The 17,521-nt window shown below is 34.4% G+C and overlaps 1 protein-coding gene across 4 annotated transcripts; it reads right to left on the reverse strand.

The window, feature by feature from the left end:
- Nucleotides 1-3,281: 3,281 nt before the first annotated feature.
- LOC138708971 (uncharacterized) lies at nt 3,282-6,281 on the reverse strand. Of its 4 annotated transcripts, XR_011334803.1 has the most exons (6): nt 5,991-6,281; nt 5,023-5,351; nt 4,788-4,943; nt 4,584-4,661; nt 3,627-3,672; nt 3,282-3,438 (listed from the first exon to the last, which is right to left on the reverse strand). XR_011334803.1 is itself a non-coding variant. In XM_069839381.1 (5 exons), exons 2-5 carry the CDS (start codon nt 4,882-4,884, stop codon nt 3,303-3,305), a joined length of 357 nt encoding a protein of 118 aa, XP_069695482.1. In that variant the 5' UTR covers nt 4,885-4,943; nt 5,991-6,275; the 3' UTR covers nt 3,282-3,302. The 4 variants fall into 4 exon arrangements, 2 of the variants coding, with proteins under 2 accessions (XP_069695482.1, XP_069695481.1); XR_011334802.1 differs by having other exon boundaries at nt 3,627-4,661; XM_069839381.1 differs by lacking the exon at nt 5,023-5,351 and having other exon boundaries at nt 5,991-6,275.
- Nucleotides 6,282-17,521: the final 11,240 nt, after the last annotated feature.

The raw sequence follows: 17,521 nt of genomic DNA on the forward strand, positions 1-17,521 counted from the left end.
CCGAAATATTCAGAAAGGTTCCTGGGTTTCCACAAGAATGCTGTGCAGAAACAAAACTGTTAATTTGAAGTTCTTTGTGACTGTTAGAATATATTATATCCTTAAATTTCACAATGAAATGTTTCAGTCTAACCGAAAGGACATTAGATACCTGTTAAAGTTCTGTCACTTAGGCTGCTAAATTTCCAGAGAAATAAAGGTTAGGTCTACTTTTTTTTTCATAGGATATATTTTTAATTATAGTTATTAATTTTGTTATTATTTTTATGTGTTATTTTACTAAAGACGTAGAAAAATTAAGTTTGTTTTAATGAAATTTATTGATAACGTTTTATTTTCAATTCTGGTGGGATTATTATTGCTTAGGCCTACTTTTTTCTTCAAAGGACATGTTTTTAATTATAGCTGTTAATTTTGTTGTTATTTTTATTTGTTGCTTTACTAAAGACGTAGAAAAAGTCTGTTACAACGTTTTATTTCCAATTTTGGTGTGATTATTATTGCTTAACCACATCCCACTTTGTTAACTACGTAAGCCTACACTACAAGTACTGATACATGTAAGTTACTCCATTAATTCATATTTCCATTATTATTGTTGTAAAGAGAAATGTAAATTAATATTTATTGGTTTCATAGTTAATTATCGCTATAATCTTGAATGAGTGAAGCTATTATAGTAAATTTCAGTTCGTTTTGCACAAACAAAAATCATATTAACTTATTTCTTGCAGGTATTTTCGAGTTTATGGTGGAATTTAATATACTTCATTAAAATAATAAATTAACTTTATGCATTTAATATTTCAATAATGGAAGGAAGGTGTTAATTTTTCCAAAAGAACACGACAACGAAAGTGTAACATATTTTGTCGGCTGCTAGGAGAGAGATCTGCGATGATGAGGCGATAGTAGCGATCCTAGTGGTGGGCAACTACGCATGTTTGCATTTTTACTACATATTGAGCTTCCCGACTGTATATAGTAGACTGTGATTTTACTGAAAGCTACTATTTTTCTGAAAAACTTTGAGTTCCAAGCTTCAAAATGAGGGATCATTTATTAAAATCCGTTCAGCCATTTTCCCGTAATTTCCATTACCAGTTCAAATTATATATATATATATATATATATATATATATATATATATATATATATATAGATATATATATATTAATATATCGGTATTTAATTCATTTCCTCCATCACTAATCATGATGTCATGGTTTTTAGAAAAATAAGTCCACGATTACATCATACATGTTCAAAGCTCTCAAGTGTGTAATTCACAAGTCCGCTACTTAGTAGCCATTAGCATGGATAAATATATAATAGGATGCGAAACTCACTGAGTTTCCCGTAACACATACTAGAGGCGCTGTTGTAGAATTGATCGTGCTGCCATCTATATGCGGTTAGAGGCGTAATTACATCTAGCAGCGCACCAAGTAGCGAAAAGAGTAACTACTCCGTGCATCCAGCAGCGCACCCAAGTAGCGAAAATAATAACTAATTACTCCGCGTATCTAGCAGCGCGCCTGGCGGCGAAAAGTTGAACTATATGCAGTAAATATTCCTCCTCCCCCCCCCCGCCCCAAACCCTCAATTTAAAGTAAAACTTTAAAATTTTTATTCCTCACATCATCTTTCACTGAAAATTGTTATTGGAGCCAATAGTTGGAAGAGACGGTCTATTTTACACTACCTTATAATGTAACTAATTAAAATACAGCCACACAGGGACAGAAAATAAAAGAAAACAAGGTTAGATAATTGGGATTTTATTCTTTAGGTAATAGTGTATAGTGCACTTTAAGTCTGCAAAAACTAGTTACATAATTGAAATTACTATATTACTGTATACTATTTTACAATACATTCAACAACACAATTTTGACAAGGTCCATCAGATCACTGTTTAACATACACTACATGTGCACTAGGGTTACCAGATTGTAACAATTTAAAAGCAAGTCATTTTAAATGAAAAAGAATTTTCCATATACAAGCAGGGCATAATAGACTAACTTGATACTTGACGTGACGTCTTTTTACATTCTGTTATATAATTAGGTAATTTGTTTGTCTTTGTATAATAAAACTGATACAAAACTATTATCATGAATAGAATTGAAGTATACGGATTCTAAATTAGCTTTTACCTTATTTAATTTTCGGATTGTTAATACTTCTCTGGTGACTCGACTTGTTTGAGCAAGGATTTTACAAACATAATTCCTCTAATGGACCCCAACTCAATAGTTACTCTCTTTTGTCCATTGGGAATTGGCAAGAAAGAAAAGCAGGACAATTTCTGATTTTTACGAACCCTGGCAGGATGCAGGACATGTCAAGCGAAATCCAGAACATCTGGTAATCCTATACACACAGATACACTTACATATTTAGTGTGCAGTACATTGGTAAAGTCTATACAACAAATTGAATAATTGAAATTGTGGGGCCCAGTCAGATAAGAGAAAAAGCCACATCTATATATTTATATTTTGGAATGCTCTGCCATCTGTGCTCGTTTACAGATGTAAATGATACCATTTGAATAATGTGTTGTCATATAGTTTAGTCAGAACATATTTCTTCACATTCCAATGAGATATCCTACGTATCGAAATTTATGGTTTGTCCCCTTGTCTGCCTGGACCCATCAACTATTGGTTAGTCAACTGTCCAAAAACAGGTTTGGACCCTACAAGTAACACTCATGGGACAATCAGAGCAGGAGGTAATGAGTAAGAGTGGCCAATTCCTTTCTCCCCTCCGTTGCATACATCGCTGACTAGATACATATTACATTAATCGGATTTCAGATACTACAAAAAAATGTTTGATAATTGAAACTGTCATATTACTATCTACTATTTTGCAACACATTTTAGAACACTTTTCTAGGATCACATCTAAGGTTCTTAGACATTGTTGTTTGGCGTACACATAACGGTAACGTATACCAAAATGTTGTATGTACTGAGGGTCAGAGTGAAATACATGAGCTGCATCACTTACTTGCATTATGTTGGGCAAAAAAGTTTACTAGGTGAACTGAAGGTATGTTAACCCCCAACTTCCAAAGTCAAATATCTCTCTTACATACACACACATGTACCACATACTGTAACTTTGCTCCCTATAATTACACAATATATTTAACATTTGCTAAAAACATTTTTTTCTGGGGCAAAAAAAAAATAAATAAAAATATAAAAAAATAATAAAAAAAGCTATGAACTTTCCACCAATATGATATTATACCTTTTTGTTACACACAATATGAGCTATTTACACTACTTTAAAGACACTGCAATTTTTTCTCCAGTCTCTTCACCTTTGCTTTCAGAGCTGCCATTTTTAGTTTGTTGCTCCTGGGTGAAGATGAGAAGTGAGGACTCGAGAAAAGTTTTCGTTTTGCAACACCAGGACCTAAAGATTACGAAATTAACTTCAGATTAATCTAATTGCTGGGAACTATTTTAAATAAAAAATGAAACGTGACAACACCTTTAGCCTTGTTAAGTTAATGTAGGCCTAACAAAAGGCATGCAAGCTATGGATAGGCTATATAACATACTACAAAATTGACAATACATCAAAATGTGATCAATATTTACCAAGTTTGGAAGGAGGTGTAGCTGAAGCTGAAGGAAACTGTTCCATCTTGGATGTATTCATGTCAGTATTTAAGGAAATAAATGATAAATTGAAGCAAGAATTGAAGAGACTTTGTGCTCCATTCATTTCAAACTGCTCTTAACTGTACAAATTATAACTCATATAAATGTTAAGTAATAGTAACAATCCAAAAGTTTAATGCTGCAACAAATTTGATTGTGTTAATCTGAATTGTTCGTTGTAATGTAATATAAAATATTTTTTTGCTAATAGGCTGGGCTATAGAGGACAACTGACACTAACAGAAAGGGATAATCAGCAGAGGTGTTGGGATATTAAAGAGAAGTCAGTAAGAGGGAATGATAGTGTACTTCGTGTGCCAGGGAGACTTGTCAGGATATCAGTTGCAATATCGATCGTCTGGTTCAAAAGTGCGACAACACAAAAAAACAAGTTTTGAGATATCTTCAGTTGAAAGTTTCAAATAAATCCCCTAAAAAGGGACAGAGTTGTGGTTCATAACCACGACAATTAGAATTGAGTCAGTATTCAGGACGAGTATATCACGATCTTCCAGTTCATTATTAATAGATTTCGAAATGTAGTAATAATGAATTAATAAAGTCCATAGTTATAATTACTTCTAAAGCAGTTTATTTCGTTTTTATTCTTTTTGGTTGTAAATATGACTTATCTCAATATTGAATCGGAAAGAGCTCCGAAAGGGGCTTTCAGTAGTATAAATAACTAAAAAATGGCAATTTTTGAGTTGTCGCACTTTTGAACTGGGCGATCGATATATAATAAGATAAACACCCTGCCCTGTAGTTAAGAGGATTTGTTATTATTCGCTACTGTAAAAGAATGAAGTATGAAAACTGCAGACATATGGCAGGGGGCAATTAACTTAAATGATTACTAGCATGTTACCAGGCTCACAAGACAGTATCGCTTACCTTCAGCTGTGGGAACCACATTGAATAGGAGCGATGGTTGCTGATAGCCCCTCAGCTGTTCACCAATCATACTGTTCCCTGTAATAATCACAAAAAAACGAAACATAATTAATTATGTATTTTGAAACATGTAATGTAAGAACAGCTGATGAGAAACTAAGGCATTCCTTGAAATCCATAAACTTGACTAAGTGGAATAATTACCTTGTTGGCATGCATCTTTATTCATCCCGGCATATGCCGTCGAAGCAGTAATCTTTGAAGCTGGAGTACTCATAGGAGCAGGAATTGTTTGAGGCATAGCTGCCAAGCCTGCAGCCTACTCAGTTGCAGCTTGTAAACCTATGAGACTACGCGTACCTGAAAATAAAGAAAAGAGTAATGAAATCGGAAATTTTAAACATGAATGACATAAAAACATTGCTAGTGTACTAATTACCTTCAGCAGCTGCAGAATCAATCTTCGCCCTCCTAGCATACGTCCGCAAAGTCTTGTGATGCCTGAAAGTTGGGGTAGACCCCGGTGATAAGGTCGCTCGAGGCATAACTGGGCTAGATGGTGGGCTCCGGATTTTAGGGTTTGATGGCACCACTAATCCATTAGCATGAACAGTGGGCACTGCAGTTTGCTTAAGTATCATTTTTTGTGAAGAGCTATAATAGTCAGACTCAATGAAGTGGTCCATGCAGATTCTCAACCTGTGTGTGGCATCTGCGGCAACTCGATACCGGTCCTCTAGCCCACAAAATCGGAGCCACTTCCAACACCTAAAGCAATGGATTACAATTACTAATGAGATAAAGTAGAAGAAATATTGAATAGAAATCATGCAAAAATTGGGGAAAAAAATAATAAGTTATCTGCTGAATTTGTGTTATTTTAAGAGATGTCTAATGCGCATCACTAGGTGGTGAGTGACCATAGGAAAACTGGTAGCAGCAACAGATATTGGGTACAAACTAAATTAAATATTAGGCCTAAGCTTATTATTATTATTATTATTATTATTATTATTATTATTATTATTATTATTATTACTACACATGATTGAGAATTTCTCCAGAATGGCTAACTACATCAAAGAAGGCATAATTTTATTTTCCATAACTGTGAGATGTTTATACTAAAAACCACGTGGCTTTAGTTTGCAGCCATGTGGCCTAATGCTACAATTCAGGTTTACGAGGTTTCATTTTCAGCCTTCTTGCTCTTTTTCGTCAATATTTCACATTTCGTTACAGTTTGACTGAATTTCGGAACCATCTAAATTTATACTCCTACTATAATCCTAAATAAATTAGCAGAAAGCAATGCACAGCTCGTCTAACCTACTTCACCAAAAAGTACATTGTTTTCAAGTGTAAGGTTTAGGCTACACAGGACACAATAATAATACTAAAGCTTACCTCATAGGTTCCTGAGGAAAATAGAAAAAATGCTTCCTTCCCACAGTATTAACAGTCTTGCATCCAGGCGCTGAGCATCTTCCTCGAATCTTTTGCATTTTTCTGGAATCCATCTTGCCTTCATAACGCTGTTGGCTAGTCATGGGCCAACGTTCTGACTACTTCGTATCGGAGAGTGGAGAACGCTGGTCCTCACGTAGTTCTATGATTTACCACCTACGACGTCGGGCGCTGATCACCTTATTTCAGAATACCGCATCTAGATCGTGCTGTCCGCAGTTTCGCATCCTATTATATATTTATCCATGCCATTATTATGAAATGATCTACGGCCTTGAATCCACCCATGCGAAAGTGTCACAGACTTATCCATAAATAAAAAATACGTCAGCTACTTATTTGCAGGTTCTACAAATGAATGGTACTTTAAGAAATTGGTTATGACCAGAACAATAATAATAGCATTGCTACAATCTCTCTTAATTATTTTTCTAGTTAACTGATATCATGGAACACTCAATTGTAGAACGCAAGCAGATCCTCGATGTTACTAGAGTACGAAACATTTGAAGTAGTTGATAAAACGAGGCCAAGCAGGCAAGCGTGCAGCGGGCAGAAGTCCTCGCAGGGGCGGGTCGCTCATTTCCTCCGCATGACAAATGTATATTGATAATGTGAACCGTGTCATGATGGGGATGCAAATGTCGTTACCTGCGCCCGAGTTAACCTTATCAGATAACCTTAATGCGAATTAAGCAGTCGGCGGAAGCAGTATATATATGGGGGTTAGGGGTCCCCGAAGACGGAAGCTTGGGAAATCTCGCGAGCTGCGAGATTTTACGAGGGGTGGCACATAAGTTACACGAGCCTTAAAATCAATTATGTGCTCAGGAAGTGTTAGCGCGGCTTGCATAGGAAAGTGTTACTATAATGAAGCTCGCTGGCAGTCGTCGACTGACTTGAGTAGAGGCTGCCATTAGTCTGCCATCAGCGAATCCGACACAAATTACAGTCTGCTTCCCAACACCTGGAATTGTATTTACAAATGTAGGGCTGCTATAAAACATAAGGGAGGAAAAAGAAGGATGAAAAAGAACAAGGAGAGGAGAGGAGAGGAGAGGAGAGGAGAGGAGAGGAGAGGAGAGGAGAGGAGAGGAGAGGAGAGGAGAATCGGTAGAATAGGAAAAAATTCTCTCAGGCACCGCAACTCGAACTTACAAACAAACGTTCTGATGGGGGCAGATAAAAAAGTTAATTTTTTTTTCTTCCACCATGTTAATAACGTCAAAAGATGTGCTTATACAAATTTTGGCCCCTCGACCGCAATTACGAGGGCCGTAAAAAAATTAATTCCCCAGGGGCGCTAACACAAAAAAACGCAATTTCATTGGACAAATTTATTGGAGCGGACACAATTTTTGAGCTATTTTTCAACATATTTTCCATCGAAATTGAGACATTTCTCATATCATGGGATCGACAGAGAGAGGTGCAGACGCAGTCAAACGCTGGTTCCGATCTGAGGCGGCTTATTTCTACGACACAAATATTGATTCCATGGTATGACAACTGTTTCAATTCCAGTCGGGGCTATGTTGACAAATAGCGTAACAATTGCTGTATCTGTTTCAATAAATATTTCTATGAAATTGTGCTTTTTTCTATAAACGGCCCCAGGGAAAATCACTTTCTGGACGGCCTCGTAATTGCGGTCGAGTGGCCAAAATTTGTATAAGCACTTCTTTTGACATTATTAACATGGTGGAAGAAAGAAATTTAACTTTTTTATCTGCCCCCATCAGAACGTTTGCTTGTTAGTGGATAAAGCATCAGCACGTAAAGCTGGAAAGCCGGGTGCCGGATAGAATTTTTCTCCGTTCTACCGATTCTTCACCATATGGAAACGCAGAATTACTGCACTAAAACTCCATATAGGCTATACAGAATGTTCAAAAAGTATCCAATATTTTAGAAGGTGATAGTATGCATGAAAACAAGAAAAAAAATGTCTAATAAACATGGGTCCTACAACACATACTTTCTGAGATCTGAACACTTGTTCATAGGAGGTGCTCAATGTGACGTCCATTTATGGCAATGCATTTATCTGCCCTACAATACAGCAGACTACCAGATAATCTACCATAGTTGACACTCCTGGCATGGAATAATGATACGTCGCAAGGAATACTGAGCGGGTTTCAGCAGAGGTGGTGTTGTGAATTTTCGTGATCAGCATGTGTGGACTGATTAAAATTCCCATGCAGTTGAAGAAACAAGGCATCAGCACCGATTCTCAACTTACGGACAGACGTTCTTGGCGATAGATTAAGGGCCATACGTGCTACCACAGAGGTTGGGGCTCGTTAACAGGACTTTCTTATTAACGTATTGCCTACCTTGCTGGAATATGTGCCATGTCAGCAAGGACTACAGATGTGGTTTATGCATGATGGCACACCAGCATATTTTTTCCGCAATGAGCGTGAACACCTGACGCTAACATTTCAGGACCGCTGGATTGATTGGGGAGGCCCCACACCTTGGCCTGCTCGTCCCTCAAACCTAAATCGCCTAGACGTTTGGTTATCAAGAGCAACCAGGTCAATTTCAAAGACTGCGTGATTCCTTACGCCGAAGGGCAGAGGAATGCATTGGCATGAACGAACGTCACATTGAGCACCTCCTATGAACAAGTGTTCAGATCTCAGAAAGTATGTGTTGTAAGACCTATGTTTATTAGACATTATTTTCTTCTTTTGATGCATACTAGCACCTCCTAAAATATTGGACACTTTTTAACACCCTGTATACATATTACTTCGGTGCATCATAGTAATAATTTTGTAATATTTATATTGAGTATATGGAGTATCGTACAGTCAGTAAACACAAATATGTGCAATTGACAAAATCAAATGATGCATATAAAATAAATAACAGAGACATAAAAAAACAATAAAATTGCAACAGAAACACTCAACAACATTAACATTAAAAAAAAACTCATTAATATTTATTTTAGTAGGTTATTTTACGACGCTTTATCAACAGCTTAGGTTATTTAGCGTCTGAATGAGATGAAGGTGATAATGCCAGTGAAACGAGTCCGGGGTCCAACACCGAAAGTTACCCAGCATTCACTCATATTGAGGGAAAACCCCGGAAAAAACCTCAACCAGGTAACTTGCCCCGACCAGGAATCGAACCCGGGCTACCTGGTTTCGCGGCTAGACGCGCTAACGTTACTCCACAGTTGTGGACAACTCATTAATATCACAAAAGGGTTTTTTTTATCAATCAACCGGAGACAAGTCTGTTAAGAGACTTCCTTTCCAGATTGAAAGCATGTGTCGGAAATTTATTTGCAATGTTTAAAGACATAATAAAATAATTATGCATTATTTTGGTTAGTCTACACTTAGGTATATCAAAAAGTGTCACGGTTTCTGGTGTTGTATAGGTGAACATCATTTCTATGTGTCAACATTTGTGAATTATCTTTGACAAAATTTAGGGCTTGATAAATATACAGTGATGTTACAGTCATTATTTTTTCATTTACAAATAACGATCTGCATTGTGCCTTCAGTGATGAATTTGTTATAATTCTAATAGTTTTCTTTTTGTAACATAAGAACCTTATTAATATGACTACTATTACCCCATAAAAGTAGTCCGTAATAAAGTATACTATGAAAATAAAGAAAATAGACAACTCTAATGTAATTCTTCGGAACATACAGTTTCAAATTTCGCAAAAGAAATATTACTCTTAACAATTTTTTACAAACAAAATCATGGTCTGCCCAGGTAAGTGTGGTGTCCACAGCAATACCGAGAAGATTGAAATTATTATTTTCCATTACTGTACTACTAAATAACAGAGATGCAGATAGTAGTATTGCATTGCTGATTGGAAATATAAACTTATGTATAGGTTTATTCAAAAGTCAAGACGGGTTTGAAAATCCTCTCACTTTGTTAAGAAGGAAGTTTATGGAAAAATAATAATACAGTTTAGTTCATAAAAGATTGGGGTTTATTTAGGTACGAACTAAGTTAAAAAAATCTGATATGGTAGCCATTTTCTCCTCTGTCATTAGAAGAATATATCGTAGATTAATTGATAAATGAATGAACGATTAGAAACAAAGAAAGGGAGGAAGGAAGGAAAGAAGGAAGAAAATATTAAGAAAAAAATAAAAGAACATAATACAAAAAGAAGGTGAAGGACCAAAATGAAACTTGGAAATAAATAAATGAAAAATTAAATAGGAAGGAAAACAAAAATGAAGAAAAACGGATAGAAAGTAAGAAACTTTAGAATATGTCGTAGATGAATTGATAAACGAATGAACGGTTAGAAACAAAGAAAGATGGAAGGAAGAAAAAATAAAGAAAAAAAGAAAAGAACATAATACAAAAAGGTGAAGGACCAAAATGAAATTGGGAAATAAATAAATTAAAAATTAAAAGAATAGGAAGGGAAAAAAAATAAAGAAAAACGGATAGAAAGTAAGAAACTTTAGAATATGCCGTAGATAAATTGATAAACGAATGAACAGTTAGAAACAAAGAAAGGTGGAAGGAAGGAAGAAAGAATAAAGAAATAAAGAAAAGAACATAATACAAAAAGGTGAAGGACCAAAATGAAACTTAGAAATAAATAAATGAAAAATTAAAAGAATAGGAAAGGAAACAAAAATAAAGAAAAAAAAAAGGTAGAATGTAAGAAACTTAAGAATATGCCGTAGATAAAGTGACAAACAAATGAACGGTTAGAAACAAAGAAAGGTGGAAGGAAGGAAGAAAAATAAAGATAAAAAGAAAAGAACATTATACAAAAAGGTGAAGGACCAAAACGAAACTTTGAAATAAATGAAAAATTAAAAGAATAGGAAGGGAAACAAAAATAAAGAAAGAAGGTAGAATGTAAGAAACTTAAGAATATGCCGTAGATAAAGTGGCAAACAAATGAACGATTAGAAACAAAGAAAGAAAGGAGGGCAGAAAAAATAAAGAAGAAATAAAAGAACATATAATATAAAAAAGAAGCTGAAGAGCTAAAATGAAACTAGGAACTAAATAACTGAAAACTAAAAGGATAGAAAGAGAATCAAAAATAAAGAATGGAAAGAACTTAAGAATATGTCATAGATTAATTGATAAAAGAATGCATGAATAAAAAAGAAAGAAAGAAAGAAAGAAGAGAGGAATAGCTTGTGAATGCCATATAAATCAATATGGTACATTTATTGTTTTTATTTAATCATCTTTTACCGTTTGCCGTGGTAAACACAGAACTGATAAAGTATTGTAATGCCAAGAGATTACCTCGAAAGCTGACAACGACGAGTCACCCGTCCCTCTCTTGACTGGGAGACTGTAAAGAATGCAAGAAAGCTGGCGTTGGGGAATTTGCCGTGTTACAGAGAGCTGTGCTCTTTTTTGTGAACTCGACCTGGACACAATCCTCTTAGTCCGACCGCACATAAATACGAGTATGAACTGGAGGATCAGCGCGCCGGGCCGCGCCGTGCCCTGCCCTGCGGTCGCCTCGAGTCCGGCCGTACATACGTCACGTTGCTCTCAGGAATAAAATGCACGATGCAACATCAGGGATTACGATCCCTTCCACCGAGAATAATTCATTGGCTCCTATTGCCGAAGGTGTGCTGTGGTCAGCACGACATTGTAGCCGCTTTAGCCTACTCTAAGAGAAATAATTTCTTCTTCTTCCATTAGAGCAAAAATTAAGCCATTTAAATCTATTGTCTTCAAACTGGAATGATATGATATATGATATGATATATTATATGATGTGATATGATATGATATATGATATATGATATGATATGATATGATACATGATATGATATGATATATGATATATGATATGATATATGATATATGATATGATATATGATATGATATGATATGATATGATATGATATGATATGATATGATATATGATATGATATGATATGATATGATATGATATGATATGATATGATATGATATGATATGATATGATATGTGATACGATGTGATGTGATATATGATATGATATGATATTATATGATATGATATATGATATATGTTATGATGTGATATGATATGATGTGATATGATATGATGTGATATGATATGATATGATATGATATGATATGATATGATATGATATGATATGATATGATATATGATATGATATGATATGATATGATATGATATGATATGATATGATATGATATGATATGATATGATATATGATATGATATGATATGATACGATATATGATATGATATGATATGATATGATATGATATGATATGATATGATATATGATATGGTATGATATGATATATCGTCGCGTGACTGCAAGAAGTAGGTAACTCGAAATTTGCGTTTTTTAGTTACCTCTTTTATAGCATAGCAAAAATCGCAGTAAATGTAATCCAAGAATTAGGTAACTGATCGAACGATACCAGCGGCATCTATTTTCCAATATAACAAATATGTAAAAGAAAACGAGACATATTCCTTAGTGCAATAAATAAGTAAATAGGCAATGTCACAAAATATGAAAAATCAGGTTACCTAGTTCTTGCATTCAGGCGACGATATGATATGATACGATACGATACGATACGATACGATACGATACGATACGATACGATACGATGTGATGTGATGTGATGTGATATATGATATGATATGATATATGATATGATACGATACGATATGATATGATATATGATATGATATGATGTGATATGATGTATGATATGATATATGATACGATATGATATGATATATGATATGATATATGATATATCATTAATTCATTCATAGTGTTCTGCCCAAGGGCAGGTCTTCCAATGCAAACACAGCATTTTCCAGTCTTTTTTATTTTCTGTCGTCCTCTTTGTCTCCGCATATGATCCATATATCTTAATGTCGTCTATCAGATGATATCTTCTTCTGTCCCGAACTCTTCTGTTCGCTTCACATTTGGTAGCTTCTCATAGGTTGCTGATCTCAGCACATTCTTCGCCGCCTTGTTGTTTTTCATTTCCTGGTTCTCTTTTAAATGCAATCATGAAACTCTGAACAACTGAAGTTTTTAAAATAATTAGGCCTATATTTCACTAAAACAATAACGTTCACTGATCCAATCGATAATCTGTTCTTTCATATGTCCACTGTGCAGATATCAGTGGAAAAACCTTCTCAACATCAGTGTTCTGTGTAGGAATAGAATAAAAATTCTCCACTAGTTTCAGCAGTTCAGAATGAAAAAATTTCATGCTTGCTACTACTGAAATACTTAACCCACTTATCATCGTAAGAAAACTTTTCAAGGGCAGAATTATATTGTTGTAGAAGTTATTTCAAATTATACACCTGATAAAAACACTATAGATGAATTTTGCCCGAAAAATCTTTGGACATCATCCATGCATTCAAATTCACCCAACTAAAAAACTTGTAATTAGGCCGTGTCTCAAAGCTATATTTTCAGCTGTAGTGAACTAGATTGTTGACTAAATAGCCGGATGTGACGTCAGAAGTTATGATCCAAAGCTACATAGTGCATAGCAATCAAGTCCGTAGTAGCTAGTAAACGAAAATGCTTGCTCGATTTTTGACTTGTTCACTAAACAAACATGGATGCCTCATCAGCAATGGGGGTTATTAAATCTGAAAATGCTTTGGAAGTGAAATAATGTAAATATATTGTAGAATAACACGTTAACTTTGAACACTGACAGTGTTAGTACCTTCTGTACAATGTTTTAAACATTATTGTAATATATTAAGTCCTTATCTTTTTCCACATAATTCGTAATGAAACTGCATTATGACACTGCCTTCTTAATTCAGTGCAGCACCGTGATGTCATGGTTTTTATAAAAATAGTCTATGAAGAAGGCCGTGTTTCAAGCATACATGTCCAAAGCTCCCTAGTGTGTAGTTTACAAGTCACCTAGTTGCTAGTCACTAGTGTGTAGCATGGACTTGAGCTTTGAGACACGGCCTTAGTCTAACATTGCGCTGTTGCGACATCTTTCGTCTTCTGTCACAATAGCAGGATTATCGAATGACTAGGATCTTTGGCGATAGCCGTGTTACAATGGTGAGTCGCGGCTAGTTCTGCCCTTTCCCGAGTCATTAATCAATTTTAAAAGTAATAAATGTATGTTTCTCAAAATATGGGACATTCAACAATTTTTCAGAAATTCCTTCTGGAGCCGGTTAAAATGTAGGACATGTCAGGGATTTTCCGCATTTCCTTTAACCCTGGAAAAGGAATATCATTGATCATCATCTGGGCCTATGTAGACCTTTGAAAATCAGAAAAACTTTGGGGCTAAAAAGAAGGACGATCGTTTTTGCTTAGTTAGAAACTACACTGATCAGTCAAATGAAAACTGAGAATTTCGTACTCCATGACGTGGTGGTTGTAGTAACACTGATAGTGGCGAATCATGACGGTGATAATGATATTGACATGTGATGGTGATAATCGTGATAGGAGAATATTTGTTGACTTTACTTTTAATCGCCATTTAACAAGTTTAATAATCTGAAGGGAAGAGCAATTATATTTTCACTCCAAAAATAAGAACTTCCCCTTTAAAAACTTCCTCTAAGAAGTCATAGAACAATTTATAAATGAAAACAAAACGAAGTTTTGGTAATAATCGTCGCTAACGTAACTACGAATGTTCTTTGAAACTAATGCATTTAACAGGTATGGATAAAATGTTTACATAAAGGACAGTACAATGCTTTCTGGTTGGAAAGTCTGACATTGTGTATGATTTATGAAAATTAACTTGGAAAATATCTCTTCTTGTAGTTTCTAGACTGGGAACTGTTTTTGCCACGCACTGTCACTCGGAGTGAATACTTCTACGTAACACGCTCAAGTTATAATTGCATTCTGTCAGCCTAAAATGTTTTCACCAGTCCATGTTAACGGCTACAAAAACTCTCACGTCCAAGGAAGTAAAAATCAGTTCCCCACAAAGCAGTATACTCCGTGTATATTTGAAATAATTGTATATTACGTAACAAATGAAGTCATTACTTTTATTATTATTATTATTATTATTATTATTATTATTATTAGTAGTAGTAGTAGTAGTAGTAGTAGTAGTAGTAGTAGTAGTAGCAGTAGTAGTAGTATCTACCGCGGCTCAAGTGGAAGTGTTTGCAGCTTTTATTCCAACGCACACGGGTTCGATTTCCTGTAGGAAAAATAATCTGTTCATCATCTGCAGTTTCGCGTACTGTTAAACACAATAGGCCTACAAGAGATTCCCATTAATTATTTGTGACACTATGATGATACGATGTATGATGACACAGAATATCTGCATGAAGTATCGTATGTACTTCGGTACATTAAAATAGTTTATATATAACTATGATGATAGTCCATAATCATACAGGTGAGATGAAATGAGCCAAAAACGAATCACGGTAGGATTTTATTATTATTATTATTATTATCATTATCATCATCATCATCATCATCATTAGTAGTAGAGGTAGCTGTAGTCATACTATTTTCATGCCATTCCTCAAAGGAGGGTGTAAAGATTTATCAACAGTAATCTCATTAGAGGTTTTGATTTATGTAGAGAAAATCAAAACTCGAGTGGGATTTAATTGACTATTACACGATTAGAAGAAAATATATGAAGATTAGAAGAAATAAAGCACTCTAATACAATAAAATATTAATTGATTTACTAAATTGTCTTGAAAATGTATTATTGTACTACCTCATCATCACAAATACTCCGCTAGATAGCAGTAGTGTGTCACCAGGTGTGCCAACTACACAATCTTCATTTAACTCTATGGACGATTATCAGTCAAGAAGGCTTTGTTGATTGTTTCATTTTTATTAAAAGAGTTGCATTCTATTTCAATATCAATATATATTAAACAATCTCTGATACGTGACTATCCATAATCTCATGCAGCAGAAGCTATAACATAACCAAAATAATATGAACAAAATAAATGATAGAAAAGTTTTAATTAAGGATGATGAAATAAACATGAATCATTTCAAATAATATAATATGAACAAGATAAATGATAGAACATTTCTAATTAAGGATGATGAAATAAACATGAATCATTTCAAATAATATAATATGAACAAGCTACATGATAGTTAAATTTTAATTAAGGATGATGAAATAAACATGAATCATTTCAAATCAATATAATATGAACAAGCTACATGATAGTTAAATTTTAATTAAGGATGATGAAATAAACATGAATCATTTCAAATAATATAATATGAACAAGCTACATGATAGTTAAATTTTAATTAAGGATGATGAAATAAACATGAATCATTTCAAATAATATAATATGAACAAGCTAAATGATAGTTAAGTTTTAATTAAGGATGATGAAATAAACATGAATCATTTCAAATAATATAATATGAACAAGATAAATGATAGTTAAGTTTTAATTAAGGATGATGAAATAAACATTAATCATTTTAAAAGATACAATTATTGAAAGTACAATGTTGGCAAACAAAGAAACAAATGCTAGGGAGGTGATAAAATTTGTAGGAAAAGCAACCATGACTGGTAGAAACAAGACGTCTCGTACCGTTTTATTGGTCAAAAGTAGTATGACGTAGTAAAATTGTAATAGTCAATTTAAATGAAATATCAACCACAATTTGTAGTTTTTGTTTTAACATATGCATACGAATAAAATAATGGTTGAACATTAAAATGAAAATCATTGACAACACATTCCCCCTGCTATCTGATCTGTTCATAACAACGGCCTGTGTTTATTATATTCAAACGTAATACGTCTGCCAACGTCTAATTACCAGGCTTCGGCCTAGAGAGACAGAGTAACCAGTATGAGGTTTAGAATACACGGAGTATAAATGACATCATGACCCGTGTGCAGTCACCCGACTGCAAGAGCACTGGTGGGTCCGTAATGTGCATTACCGTTGTGTGTAGGCCTATTGCTGCTTGGCTACGGTACGTGTAACAGGCTTCGGCGTAGGGACACCTGATTGAAGGTTACAACTCACGTTAATACTTTAATGGTACACATTTATTGTCCACAATAGGAGTGTACTGTGTATACTGCATCTTTACAGAGTGAAATATATTTTGTGTCGTACTGAGACGGACTGTTTACGTGTTGAGACACGAAGTAAAGGCGCGCTCTATCTCCCACTCCACTCATTCAACATAACACTATCGTCCGTGCGTTTCTGTGCCCAGGACCAAAGCCTGCTAATTACTAACCAACCGAACAAATGTGCCTAATACAGCTAATTTTTCACTGATTAAAATTGAAAGTCGGTTATACAAAAGACGATTTAATACTTTAATAATAATAATAATAATAATAATAATAATAATAATAATAATAATAATAATAAATTTATTTATTTATTTATTTATATTTGTTTGCTGAACAACAGCCAGAAGCCAATCATAGTTCAGCACAAGCAGA

This window comes from Periplaneta americana, chromosome 11 (assembly GCF_040183065.1).
Source record: "Periplaneta americana isolate PAMFEO1 chromosome 11, P.americana_PAMFEO1_priV1, whole genome shotgun sequence".
Taxonomy (NCBI): domain Eukaryota; kingdom Metazoa; phylum Arthropoda; class Insecta; order Blattodea; family Blattidae; genus Periplaneta; species Periplaneta americana.